Raw genomic sequence first — 13,480 nt, 5'->3', positions numbered from 1 at the left:
ATTTTGTTCAAAATGATTATGTTCTGTCATGTTATTAGTACAGGTTGTGAGTTGCGTTTTTTTTCTGTAGATGGTTTCTTTTTACAATCAAAAGATAGGTGACATTAAGAGGTGGATTAAGCCCCCACTGAAGACTTAGGTACCAAATGCACTGGCCATCACTGGCTTATATCGTGTCATCTCTTTAATTGGCTGCTGATTGGATTTTTTTTTCCTTCCAAATAACAACATAATTGGCTTGGGAAGGCCATTGGGGAGAAAGCGGGCTGTTCGGCAGGCCCATCGATGCAAGCACTTAAAAGGCAGCAAACGGCGAGCGTTTAACGGGAAGATGATGTGAGCAAGCCAGGATGAAAGCACTCCGAGCTGTCTCACTTTTCACACCACGTTGTCGGTGAGTCACGGCTCTCATAAAACAACAAGAGCGAATTTCATTAGTGTGGGTGCAAAACAACATCAGATGCGGTCACACACATGCAGAAACACAACAAACACGCCGTTTCACTTCCAGGGTTTTCTTGTTTTGACTTTTGATATCCGCCGCCACCTCCTTTCCTCCACCTTAAGTTCTGCTAACGAAGTCGCAGGAGCAAGCAAGATAAATGATGACATGTTTTTGTTTTGGTGCGCTTAGTAATGAGTGATCGGAAGGCTCGCGGCGGCAGCGAGTCTTGCATCTGTTCACTTTACACTTGCATCATCAGTTTGGCGCGCTCGTAGCAGGAACAGTCACAACTGATACTGGACGGTTATCACGATATGACAAATGCGTCCAAATAAAGATGGAATTCCACTCTACATTAATAACATCACGTCACTTGTCATGTCTTCAAATGTGGTTTCATAAAGGACTGCCAAAAACAAAACTAAACATGGATTTAAAAGATTTAACAGGTTTGCAATGCATGTACACATTGACAGAATTCAGATTTAAAAATTGACTCTGTGGGTTTGTTACATTTTTTTTTCATATCAACAGTTTATGCTCTTTGTGGCATTATGTGAGGGATTTTTATTTATTTTTTTATCTACTGTGTGCTTCCATTGTTTTTATTGTTGCGTCAGGTGATTAATTTTTTTTTCATGTAATTAATTATTGACTTCAATAGTTAACGATTAATCAATAGTTAACGATTAATCATAAATATTATATATGTTCTAAATGTACAATAAATAAATAAATCCCTAGGTTGTTATACTCTTGTTGACAAAAATTTTAAACTAATAGAAATAATTCAAATGAATTTTTTTTTATTTTTTTATTTTATTTTAAAGAGCTCAGTATTGTTCATTCGGTAATGTCATCATTGCTCTTTATTTATTTTTATTTTATATATATATATATATATATATATATATATATATATATATATATATATGTATACATACATATATATATATATATAAATATATAAATATATATATATATCCTTTTTTTATTTATTTATTTAAAAATAAATAAAAAAAAATTAGTTCAAATGAATTTTTAACATCAATAGTCGTCAATGGCAGTGAATGAGTTAAAGAAGAAACACTCTTCAAAGAAACCTTATAACGGCCAGCATTGTTTAAAAGCTTTCTTCATATTAAATGTCAGGTATTGCCGACTTGAGACCATGGCAATGGCGCTGCCAACGCTGTGGCGTCAACACACAACATGTCGCGCGCTTTCATGTGCAGAGCGAGCGGCAAAATGCGGCGCAGCGAACGCGGCCCGTGTCGGATGCGGCGCCTGCTGTTGAATGATAGCGAGGAGGGTAAAGAATTCATTACAGCCAACATCTGCGCTCCCTGTCAGCTTCGCTTCGAGTCATCAGGCGCCATGGACCAACGTGCTTCACCAAAAGAGGGAGGAAAAAAATGCTGCCCTTTCTGCATTGACTCTATACGTTCTATACATGAAGGTGAATGCTGAATAATGATGTCGCTAGACAAATAGCAAAGATCTCTCCTAGCCGTTATACAAACACACCTAAATATACAGAACAGAGTTCCTTCACTAAATTGGGGGCAGTGGTCTGTGTATGTGTACCACGAACCCCCATTCGGTGGATGTTGTGAACAGCTCGTACTCACGTGACATCACATATAAACAGAAAAGCTGTTTTTTTTTTCCATCAAAAGAAAAAAAACTGCCGGCAATGTTGGGAATACGGCGTTTGAACTATCGGCGTTAGGTAACACCGTTCTTTTATCATAAATGGACTAATCTAACTAATTAATCTCCCCATATTTAAAACGCCGTTATTCCGATTCATAATTTGATTGGCAATGACTTCTGCTTCAATTTATAGATGTGCAAAGAATCGTCATGATCTACTCCAGTCTGACTCGCTAACGCTAATTAGCGCGCTACTTGCGGCACTTTCATCACTCAAAAGAAACGTTTCAGGAATGTATGCAGAGAAGCATGTTAACATTACTCACCGGCATATGCTCTTCCTACGCTGCAAAAAAAACCCAACTTTTATTGGGATAACTTTATCGTGCCTTTTTCCTTCTACTCTCTAATGTGGGTACAACTTAACAGTGTAACAGAACGTGCGGAACCACACTGCCCCTAAGTGGTCAAATCGTGTACCACCAATGAACAGTGCTCCCAATAAAGGCACGCACAAACTAGGGCAAGACAGTATTCAAATATTTAAATAAAATCGATTTTTGGACATTTAAAATCGATTCTGAATCGTACTAAAAGAGAATGAATAAATTTTTTGGCACACCCCTAATATCCAGTATTTATTGTATTTTAATATCCAGTATTTATTTTTATTATTATTCTCATTGCTGTAGTAATTGGCAGTAGTAGAACATAGAGTATATAATATCTGTTATCGGAAGTGAGGCATTTGTGTGACATGAATATTCACAAAAATAAATGAAAACACCCTATATAGCCTAGACATCATTTGAATTCCTTGTATAAAAAGTCACAATAAAATAATACAATAATAATAAATAATACAATAATAATAATTAATAATATTAATAGTAATAATACAAAAAAAATAAAATCCAAATTATTTGATATAAAGCTTTTTTTTTTAAGTAGTGAAAATAGTTACTTTACCTGGTAACGAGTTACTTTTATAATAAAGTAATTCAATTACTAACTCAGTTACTTTTCAACAAGTAATGAGTAACTATAACTAATTACTTTTTGAAATTAATGTTCCCAACACTGCTGGTGGCTAAACAAAAAATCATACTGTAGGACGTTTAATGATGCTAATAAAGCGAACACGTGTAAAATGCGCACATGGAGACCGCTGTTCCCGGCGCGAGGTGAAGGACACGGAGCTCGCCGTAATCTGCTTTGGCCCTCCACTTAAAAGCTTAATTAACACACACAGTCAGGGTGATGACTCTCTTTGCGCCACCGTGACCTTCATCTCGTCTACATCACTGCCCGCCGTTATTACCTCTTCCTCACGTCTAGCAGCGCCGGGCCTCGTTCTTCTACATCACTGTCATCAGAAAAAGTCTCCCGCTCAGTGGAGACCTGCCTTGAAGGCAGCTTTACATCCAAAGTGAAATTCCAGACAGATAGCGAGATAAATGTTTCAATTTACAGGCCGTCTGTCAGAAGAAGAGAAAAGGCAGGAAAGAAATGCGCGGGGACTAAATAATGGCACCGATCTTGTCTTGATCGCAGCCTTTATCACGGTTATTCCAATGGAAGGCAGATGGGGGGGGGGGGGGTAATGTGCATCCATTTTGCATCCAAAGATGTGCCGTTCAGAGAGCAGGGAATTGCGCAAGAATAACAAAAGCAAGATTTTATTGCAATGCTAACTATCAGTTTGAGTTGACTTGTAAATCTGAACAGCACAATGTTTTTATTTTAAACATTAACAATGCATCATCAAAGAGAGGAAGCCATTTTCAACACTTTAGATGGGTCAAGAATTCGTAAAAATGACACCCACTTGAGAAAATATGAAATTTGCCAAATTGTGACTTCTGATGTTTTGGCCTGACCCCAGCAATTTGTGGAATATGAATTGAGCAGTAAACTCCACTCGTTTTTATCCATCTCAGGGGGCGGCCATTTTGCCACTTGACGAAAAATGACATCACAGTTACTCAGGGCTCAGATAACGGAGTTTGGTCAGGTGACATTTGCAAGCTAAGCAGTGATTGGTCATTATAAGAGCCCTGAGCAAGTAATGTCATTTTTGGTCAACAGAAAGATGAGAGTGTCTTCTTTCACCAGGAAAAAAAAAAGTATATTTGTATCTGTTTCTGTTTTGCAATTAGCATTAGAATATAGCTAAGTTCCATCATTATTCACAAATCTGTTTAAAACACTGGGGAAAAGAGCTTTTATGCAACATGGCCCAGGTTGATCTCGTATATTCTGCTGCCACCTGCTGGACGTTTTTGTAACAACTACCATTGCTTTAAGCTTTCTTTTCAGTTTAGAGGCTGCATCAAAGCCTTCTGTATGCTTTAGCATTAAAAATATATATATATTTAAAAATACGTAGGAATACGTTTTTGGGACCATGGTAATATTTAAAATAGAACGTATTTATATGTTTTTGGGAACAAATGAATTAAGTAGAATTTTTCACATACTTCATTAATTATATATTATAATATTATATAAGTTTGTTGTTCCTTGAAGGTGCTCATTAATTAAATTAATCCATTCCAGCCTGCCACAAATAACAATAATAAGGAAAAATAGCACTTTATAATATATTTTGTAAATACATACACTAATAATATCATTAACAGGGTTTTTCCTGGCTCAAGTTGAGGCCGAGCTGGTATCATCCTGACTGTGATGGATGACTACTGATACCGGGTATCGGTGCCAATAAGTCTTATTTAAAGGTATCGGTACTTATCATTATTGTCCGTCCTCCTGCGACATGACGTGCGTGTATTCTGTAAATTCAACTCATTTTTTACACGCAAAAAATATAATAATTCCATGTTTCAATAATAAGAATAAGAGTTCCAATAAGAATATGACTATTATCATGTTTAAGCATTCATTCATTATCAGCCATTTAGGCTGAATGCTGTACACAGGAAAAACGCTGATTAAATAGAATTCAATTTTTTTTTTAATTTGATCACACTTTGTCCTTCAATGCACATTGAGCTGCTCAACAGACTCAGTTTCTCTCAGCATGGCAGAAATATTAGTTGTTCATTGTGGGCGGATAATAAAAAAAATATATATATACTGTACCATATACAGAGCTTGGAAAATTCCCTGTCATATCTTTCTCCTGTCCATAAGCATTCAATACAGATTACAGCTGCTTTTAAAATGCACGCCGAGTGTGTTATTGTGCGCCGTCGCTCTTGTTTGGCATCCCTCAACCCTCCCACATACCGAATGCATGAGTTGGGAAATAGCAATTTGGCGTTAAGCGCTATCAACGGGCGGGAAGATTGCTTGCCTTGTTGTCCGTTTGTACGCTCGCATGCTGTGTTTTGGGTCACACGCTGCAACGAAACATGTTTGTGAGTCTGCTCGCGCATCACCGATATTAAAAATATGTTGGGTGCAAAGGCAACATTTCTTTAGCGTACGGGGAGGGGACTAAATATAAATATATGATAGATATATTGCTAAATTAATACCTCTAGGTTAACAGTGTCAACGCAGAATTATATAATCATGTTAGATTGTGTAAGTGTGCCTAATGGAATGTCCAATTAGTGAAAGTTGTGCATGTATGTTAACGATTAAAAGTACAAAGGTCAGGCAATGCAGACACACACGCACGCACACAAAATTGTCTCACGCGAAACAGATTTTTTTTTTGTTGGGTTTTGATGGAGGCACCTGCAGATCACAACGCAGCTTTGAAAACTCAAGTGTTTATTGTCTCATGCGCTTTCATGCTTGCCAACCAGGCATGCACAACCACCTTTGTAGCTGCCTTTGCAATGGTGATTTCATAACTACAAAGTTAAAAACATTTAGAGGTACAATGGCCTTAAACAGGGGCCCGCAACCACTATTTTGTGGGCCGCACAGAGAGACAGATTTTTTTTTTTTTTTTGTGGACCAATCTGAGTATGACAACTCACGTGAAGATAAACTCAGTGTGGGGCTTTTACTAAATACAGTTCCCTCCAAAAGTATTGGAACAGCAGGTTAATTATTTTATTTTTGTTATATATATTTCCTGAGACCAAGATTAACCTCTACAAAAGTGATGGAAAGACAGAAAAAGAAAATATCTACTTATGGTCCATTGGTAATGTCATGGCTTGGGCTTGCATGGCCGATTCTGGAATGGGCTCACTCGTCTTTATTGATGATTTAACTCATGATTCGGGATAGACCGATAATCGGCCCGGGCGATAATCGGTGCCGATATTCAGCATTTTATGAATATCGACATCGGCCTCTTTTTATGTTTTGATGGCCGATATATTAAAAACTGTTATTTTTCCTCTGATGGGCGCCATCTGATTGGTTGCTCGCGCAGTGCTAATAGCCAATTAGCAGCAATTAGCGACTATTAGCCCGCAAACTAACTGTTAGCTCGCGGGCTAACGTAATAGCCATCTTTTAGCAGCTATTTGGGAGTTATCCCGGTGTTAGCGTGTGGGTTAACGGTTAGCCTGCGAGCCAACAGCTCGCGAATTAGCAGCTATTTGGGAGTTAGCTTGCGGGTGAATGATTAGCCCGCGAGCTAAGAGTTAGCTCGCAAATTAACGGCTATTAGGATAGCTCGCGGGCTAACCTAATAGTCGTTTTTTTAGCGGCTATTTGGGAGTTATCCGGGGGTTAGCGTGTGGGTGAATGGTTAGCCCTCAAATTAGCGGCTATTTGGGGGTTAGTGTGCGGAAGCCACATTATAGTTGGTGCAAAAGCTGATGGCAAACAAAAAACCTTTAACATGTTGCAAATCACAAAAGCTGTTTAATAAAAATGTCCTTGAAGAGTTTTTATTATTATTTTATTATTGTAATAATAATAATTTTTATTTTATATATATATATATATATTTTCGGCTTCAAATATCAGTTCTCGGCCTCTCTGACTACCGATAATCGGTATCAGCCCTAAAAAAAATAAGCATATCAGTCTATCTCAACTCATGATGGTGGCAGCAAAATGAATTTTGAAGTCTACAAAACCATATCGTCTGACAATTTTCAGAAAAATGCATGCAACTAATCGGGAGAAGCTTCATCATGCAGCAAGACAATGACCCCAAAACACAACCAAGGACTTCATCGGGGGGAAAAGTGGAAAGTCTCAGACTGGCCAAGTCATTCGCGAGACCTGAACCCAACAGAGCATGCATTTTATATCCTGATGCGAAGACTGAAGAGAGAAACCCCCATCAACAAACAAGAACTGAAAACAGTAACAGTAAAGTCCTGGATAAGCATTTCAAATGAACAATGGAATAGTCTGGCCAAGTCAATGGGTCGCAGGCAGTTACCGCAAAAGTTATGCCATCAAATATAAAATGTTGTTCACTTGAAGTTAATTTCATAGTGTATGTTCCAATACTTTTGCTCTCTTGAAAAGTGGGTGGCTTCAAACAAAAGGGTGCTCTGTCCTGAGTTGTTTAACACATCATCATGAAGCAAAATATGGAATTCTAAACTAATATTTCATATTCATATTTGGATCTGAAACACAAATACTGTCAGTATACAACAAAAACTGACCTTGACCTTGCCATTCCAGTACTTTATAAATAAAAGGGATACCGCCTAAAACTCAATACAGCACAAGCAAGGCATGGGAAAAGACGACACGGTGTACTAATAACACAGTAAAAGCTTCTTAAGCGAAAGCTGAGTTGAGTTTGCGCCGCAGCTCACAGTAAGAATCGCCTGTCGGCGGCCATTAAAAAGAGATTACAGGGCACAACTTCCAGTAGGTCTCCGAGAAAGATGGCGCACAATGAAATCATCCTCCAATGGACTGATGATTCTCAGCAGGTCTTCACGTCTCTCCGGGGAGGAGACGTGAGCTTACACCGGAATAACTAACCCCCGTTCTGAGAGCCATTACGACGTTCAATTTATATTCACGACACACATGCGCGACATGTACAAGAAAAAACACTCCCATGATGCAAATGTACTTTTACATGCACTTATGCCCATCTGTCATGTGGAAGAAGAAAGCGCAAAAGTCAGCGATGCTGCTCTTGCCCGATCAATAATCATTTGGAAATCAAATCAAAACAAGCCACCGGCAGGAAAAAGACAATCATGATACAAAATCAATCATGCCAAGTGTTACCATGAAAGGCAGACAAGTTGCTAACGTGAGACCGCTAAAGTCAATTACTCCACACAGTAGCAAAGAGATTTATATTATGTATTGTATTGCCTAAAAAAATGACATGACAATGAAATATTGTATAATGATGTGAAGAACTCTGGAGTATATTTTATTTGACTTTTATTTTGCAGAGGTAAGTTGCGTCGCTTTACGTTATTTCCTATGAAGACATTTGTGAAACATCGCCGCGATTGCCGAAGATGCCCAAATTCGACCTGCGTCGCTGTGTTCACCGTTGGAGGTTCTACCGCTTATGAAATGCAAGTCATTATTAAACTTATATGAAAAGGCAAATGGGACAAAACTGTAGAAAGGCTAAATCACAATGTGGAAGAAGTAGACAAAAATTCACCTGCTCAAAGAATTCATCCATGAATCCCTTGTCCATCCCGACGGCCACTTCGTCCTCCTCTTCTGTCGTCTCCTTCCCCTGTGAACAACAAAATGTTCAAATCCATTTCACTTGAATTCAAGTGCAAAGCACTAAACCTGTTCATTTGGAGGTGAAAAGTAAACACCTTAACGTGAACCCCACATCCACACCAATCAAGTGATTACAAACGAGAACCATCAATTAAAGTCAAGTGATGAGCAAATCAATGGCTTTAAAGTGGTCATTTATGTTGCTTGTTAGGCAAGTAAGGCCATTCCCTGATTTTTCTCGTCAATGTGTGCATTTTCAGATGATGTCTGCTTTTATCCACACAACTTTACCTCGTCCATTTGTCCATTTTCTCTAGCGGCAATTAAGTCTTCAATGAACCTAACATATGTTTTTGGAATGTGAGAGAAAACCCACACAAGCATGTGAACAACATGCAAACTCCGCAAAGGAAGGCCGGAGCCTGGATTCGAAACCCGCGAACCCAGAACTGTGAATCAGACACTCGAACCACTCCGCCTTTGTGCTGACCATCTACAGGCCATAAACACAAAGAATAAAATTCAAAATTCAATGTGGAAACATTTTAATCATTTGAAGCTGCTGCATTAGTTGAAAAACAAACTGTGAGACGATTAAAATTCCTAAATCTCACACTTTAAAAGGCGAAGTCTATGTACCGATATATGTACACTAGGGGTGAGAATCTTTGAATGTCTCACGATTCGATTAGATTCCAATTTTTGGCTCTGCGGTTCGATTCAGAATGGATTTTCGGTTAAGAGTGATTTTTGATTCAAAAGGATTTGATTGACAATGATTTTTGCTTCAATTTAGAGATGTGCAAAGAATCGTAATGATCTACTCCAGTCTGACTCGCTAATGCTAATTAGCGCACTACTCGCGGCACTTTTATCACTCAAAAGAACGGCTCCACGCTGAATTTTTTTTATTTTTTATTGGAATAACTTGATTGTGACTTTTTCCTTCTACTCTCTAATGTGGCTACAACTTAACAGTGTATCAGACTGTGTGGAACCACACTGCCCCTAAGTGGCCAAATCAAGTACAACATGAACAGCGCTCCCAATAAAAGCACACACAAACAAAGGCAAGACAGTATAAAATAATTTAAATAAAATCAATTTTGGGATATTTAAAATGGATTCTAAATTGTACTAAATGAGAATTGCGATTCTTATGAGAATCGATTTTTTGCCACACCCCTAATGTACACCATTAGCTCCAATAAATACTCAAGAACCACCCCATGCCATTTGCAACTTGGTTTCAATTGCACCATTGAGTACTTAATTGGAATGGGAATTATTGAGCCATCATCTTCACGGCTCTTAAAGTCCACTATAAAGTGGAAAACAAAGGTCTAATAAATTTGACACACCAGAGAAGAGTGTTATTAAGAAGGTTAGCAAATTTGAACAAATTAATATTATTTTTTAAAGAATATAAAATCAGGCTTTAAATCGTAAAAAAAAAAAAAAAAAAAATGTATAGATGCATTTGAAACTCATTCTCAGCTTTCAAATGCTGTGGATGCTCCTGCTGAATAGCTGAAGTGTCTCTGATATGTGGACCTACACACCAACAACACCAATAACGATGTATTAGCCGCCTCCAGGCCACAGCATCTGGAAGTCTGTTAGCCCTAGCAAAGAGCATAATTAACAGTTAACTTTCCTTGAAGTGTCTCTGATGTGTAGGCCAACACACCGACAACACCAAGTAAGGTCCTGACAAATTAGCGCCGGCAGGCCACAGCGTCTGTAAACCTGTTAGCCTGTAAGCTAGCTAGCAGAGAGCATAATAAACAGTTAACTCTCCCTAAAGTGTCTCTGATGTGTGGGCCAACACACCAAGTGAGGTCCTGACGTATTGGCGCCGGCAGGCCACAGTGTCTGTAAGCCTGTTAGCCTGCAAGCTAGCTAGCAGATAGCATAATAAACAGTCGTCAGACGTGGACTTACACACTGACAACTCCAAGTGGTTTGGGGGATGTTCTCCAACTGTGGACTTCATGGCACAGGTGTGCATCCGCCATGTAACTAGCGAATGACATTTAAAGGGAATGAAAGGAGCCGCTTTGATCGGCCATGACTGAAGTCATCAGACCACTCCCACGAGCTGCACATCAAGTCTTTTATAGGTTTTAGCCTAATTCTGACTGGAGTCAAGTCATGTGACTTAAGTCTCCTCACCTTTTCCATACCACCAAGACCACCGCCTTTTCTTTTTTTTCAACCTGTGCTGCTTGCAAGAAAAGTTGCTTTAGAAGCAGAAGAGGGGAAGAAGAGGAGACCATCCAAGGGGATTGCGTAGATGCTCCCACGAGGAAGAAAGCAGCAGTTTTGTGTTCTTCCTCCACACGGAGAGAAAAGGCAGCTATGGTCCGCCTTTGCTTTGAGTGGTGAGGAGGAGGAGAGACGAGCGAGCGGGGAGCCCCCGAAAAGCCCGATCCAACAACTCCCACCCATCGGATCCAGCGCTCCTGGAGGAGGACACCAGCGCTGCACTCTTGACTCCGCCTCGGGTATTTGGCTTTACTGACCGCACGCTGCCTCAGCACAAGGCCGCTGACGCATGCTGTACACGACATGTCTATAGGCAGAATATAACATCCGGATCTCAAAAACATTTTTCTGTTTGTCAGATGTTTGCCTTGCAGTATGTGAATGGATGGACAGATGTTTTCCTTAGGTGTGTCTGCGCGTGGACAAACCAATAAAGTGTTTTCATTAGCTTGTATGCAGACATCTCACAAAAGTGAGTACACCCCTCACATTTCACTTATGTGAGTATGAGGGTTTCAGTAGTGAATGACAGCGTAACAGTAGTGTATGTGAGTGAAAACAATTCATTTACGTGTGTGTGTGTTTCGGTAGTGAATGAGAGATAAAATGTCAGTAGTGTGTGAGAGTTTCAGTTGTGTTTGAAAAATAAATAAATCACTAGTGTGTGAGAGCATTAGAATATATACCTTGACGGCCCCACGTACCATCTTAAATTGCCGCATACTCACATACTCTAAATGGCTATCATGCGAGATTCTGGTAATGTGTGAGAGTATTTTAATTGAGTACTGTATGGAATTAAGTTTTTCAAGAGTGTGAGAGCGTTTCAGTGAGTGGGGGGGGGGGATCAGTAGGGTGCGACACTGGAGGGGGTAAGGTGTGTGAAAGTGTAATAGTAGTGTGTGAGAGTTTCAGTCATGTATTTGAACAAAAAAAAAACAATCAAGAATGTGAGAGCACTAGAATATTTTTTTAGATGCATTCCTGAATTATTAAATGTCCCACATACTCACATGCATGGCTATCGTGTCAGAGTATTAAACTTGAGTATGTAATTGAGTTTTTCAAGAGTGTGAGAGTGTTTCAGTAAAAATTGAGTCAGAGTGGGGAAAAAGGCAGTAGTGTGTGTGAGAGAGTATATTAGTAGAGTGTGAGAGTTTCAGTCATGTGTTTGAGCAACCAAAAAAAACAATCACAAGAGTGTGAGAGCACTAGAATATACATTTTTGATTAAATTTCCCGCAAACTCACATGCATGGCTTTCATGTGAGATTCCAGTAATGTGTGAGAGTATTTCATTTAATTGTGTAATTAAACTTTGCACCATTTTTTATTAGTGTGTATGATGGCTTATGATGATTTGGTAAGAAAGATTATTAAAATGTTTAAGTGGAGTGTGAGAGCGGTTTAAGTAGTGTGGGAGAGTGAAAAAATTATTGTGTGTGAGATGTCATTGTGATGTGTAAGAGTGTTTCAGTGGACTGTGTAAGCATTTCAGTAGTGTGTATAACATTTTCCACACGCTCTCACACATAGCTTTTTTTTAACAGAAATATCCCATTCTGACTGGACGTTTTTTTTTCATCCTTTTGCGTTTTCATATTCGTCTTTTGTGTTGAAAGCAAACCAAGACGCCTCCTGCATTAGACATGACTCAAATCTGTCCGCTGCACTGAGAGTGCAAGCAGATTTATTATCATAATACAGCAAAATAAACATTCATTATGTATGTTTGCTCACTCACAAAGATACAGTATAAGGAATACATTATTAGTAAAGCAGCGCGGTGACATGCACTTGAAACATAATCATCATCAGTCCTTCAGTCTTCCTGAAGTGGAAAATCCGCTCACACTCTCTACTTTAGAAGTACAGATACTTGCAGGGAGGGAAAAAATGAAGAAAAAAATACTGTTTTTTTGTGTGCTTGCTATCATACAAAGCAGCTACTCAACTTTTGGGGGGGGGGGGGGGGGTAGAAGTATTGTTTGAATGAGACAAATGACTTTCTTCTTTTGAAAAAAAAAAAGTTGGACTCAGTCTGTGTTGTTACTTATATCTTGTCTCCAAGCAGATTTTCTGCTTTAACCCTGACAGCGTTGACTGGTATCTCGAGAAACATGCAAGTCGGCTCACTCTAAACTTAAGTCAAGGCAGGATTGTACTTCTTAAATGATGACTCCAGCCTTCTTGAAGGCAGTTGTATTTTTACAAGTTACATTTCTCCTTTTTGAGACCACCGCAGTATGTTTTTCAAGAAATTCTAGAGAGCAAATCCGACTCGAGTCGAATTAGACGTGAGACGAGGCCTGCCTGCAGCGAGGAGGCTTCAGGAGCAACGAGCAAGATGCGGAAGAATCATGTGGGTGGCACAAGAGATGAAGCACAGCAGCACCGAGCCGATAAGTGTGTGCGTGTGTGTGTGTCCTCTTCCCTGACAATCCCCCTCAATGTCCTCCTGTCTTAATCGTCTTTTCGCTCTCCGTCCTCCAGATTTGATCTCCT

The 13,480-nt window shown here is 39.2% G+C and overlaps 1 protein-coding gene across 6 annotated transcripts in view; it reads right to left on the bottom strand.

Moving 5' to 3' along the window:
- stx1a (syntaxin 1A (brain)) overlaps window positions 1-13,480 on the bottom strand; it is a 55,345-nt gene that overhangs the window by 31,183 nt on the left and 10,682 nt on the right. For 5 of the 6 annotated variants that reach the window (XM_086080305.1, XM_086080300.1, XM_086080304.1 and 2 more), the window contains exon 2: window positions 8,637-8,714. In XM_086080305.1, the coding sequence (XP_085936431.1) occupies window positions 8,637-8,714 (78 nt within the window). Of the gene's footprint in view, window positions 1-8,636; window positions 8,715-10,651; window positions 10,780-13,480 lie in introns of those variants that run through there. The other variant, XM_086080303.1, reaches the window with a different exon arrangement.

The sequence above is a fragment of the Leptonotus elevatus genome, chromosome 7 (assembly GCF_054856555.1).
Source record: "Leptonotus elevatus isolate MCC_2025b chromosome 7, RoL_Lele_1.0, whole genome shotgun sequence".
Lineage (NCBI taxonomy): Eukaryota > Metazoa > Chordata > Actinopteri > Syngnathiformes > Syngnathidae > Leptonotus > Leptonotus elevatus.
This window is presented reverse-complemented; position numbering and strand designations above follow the sequence as displayed.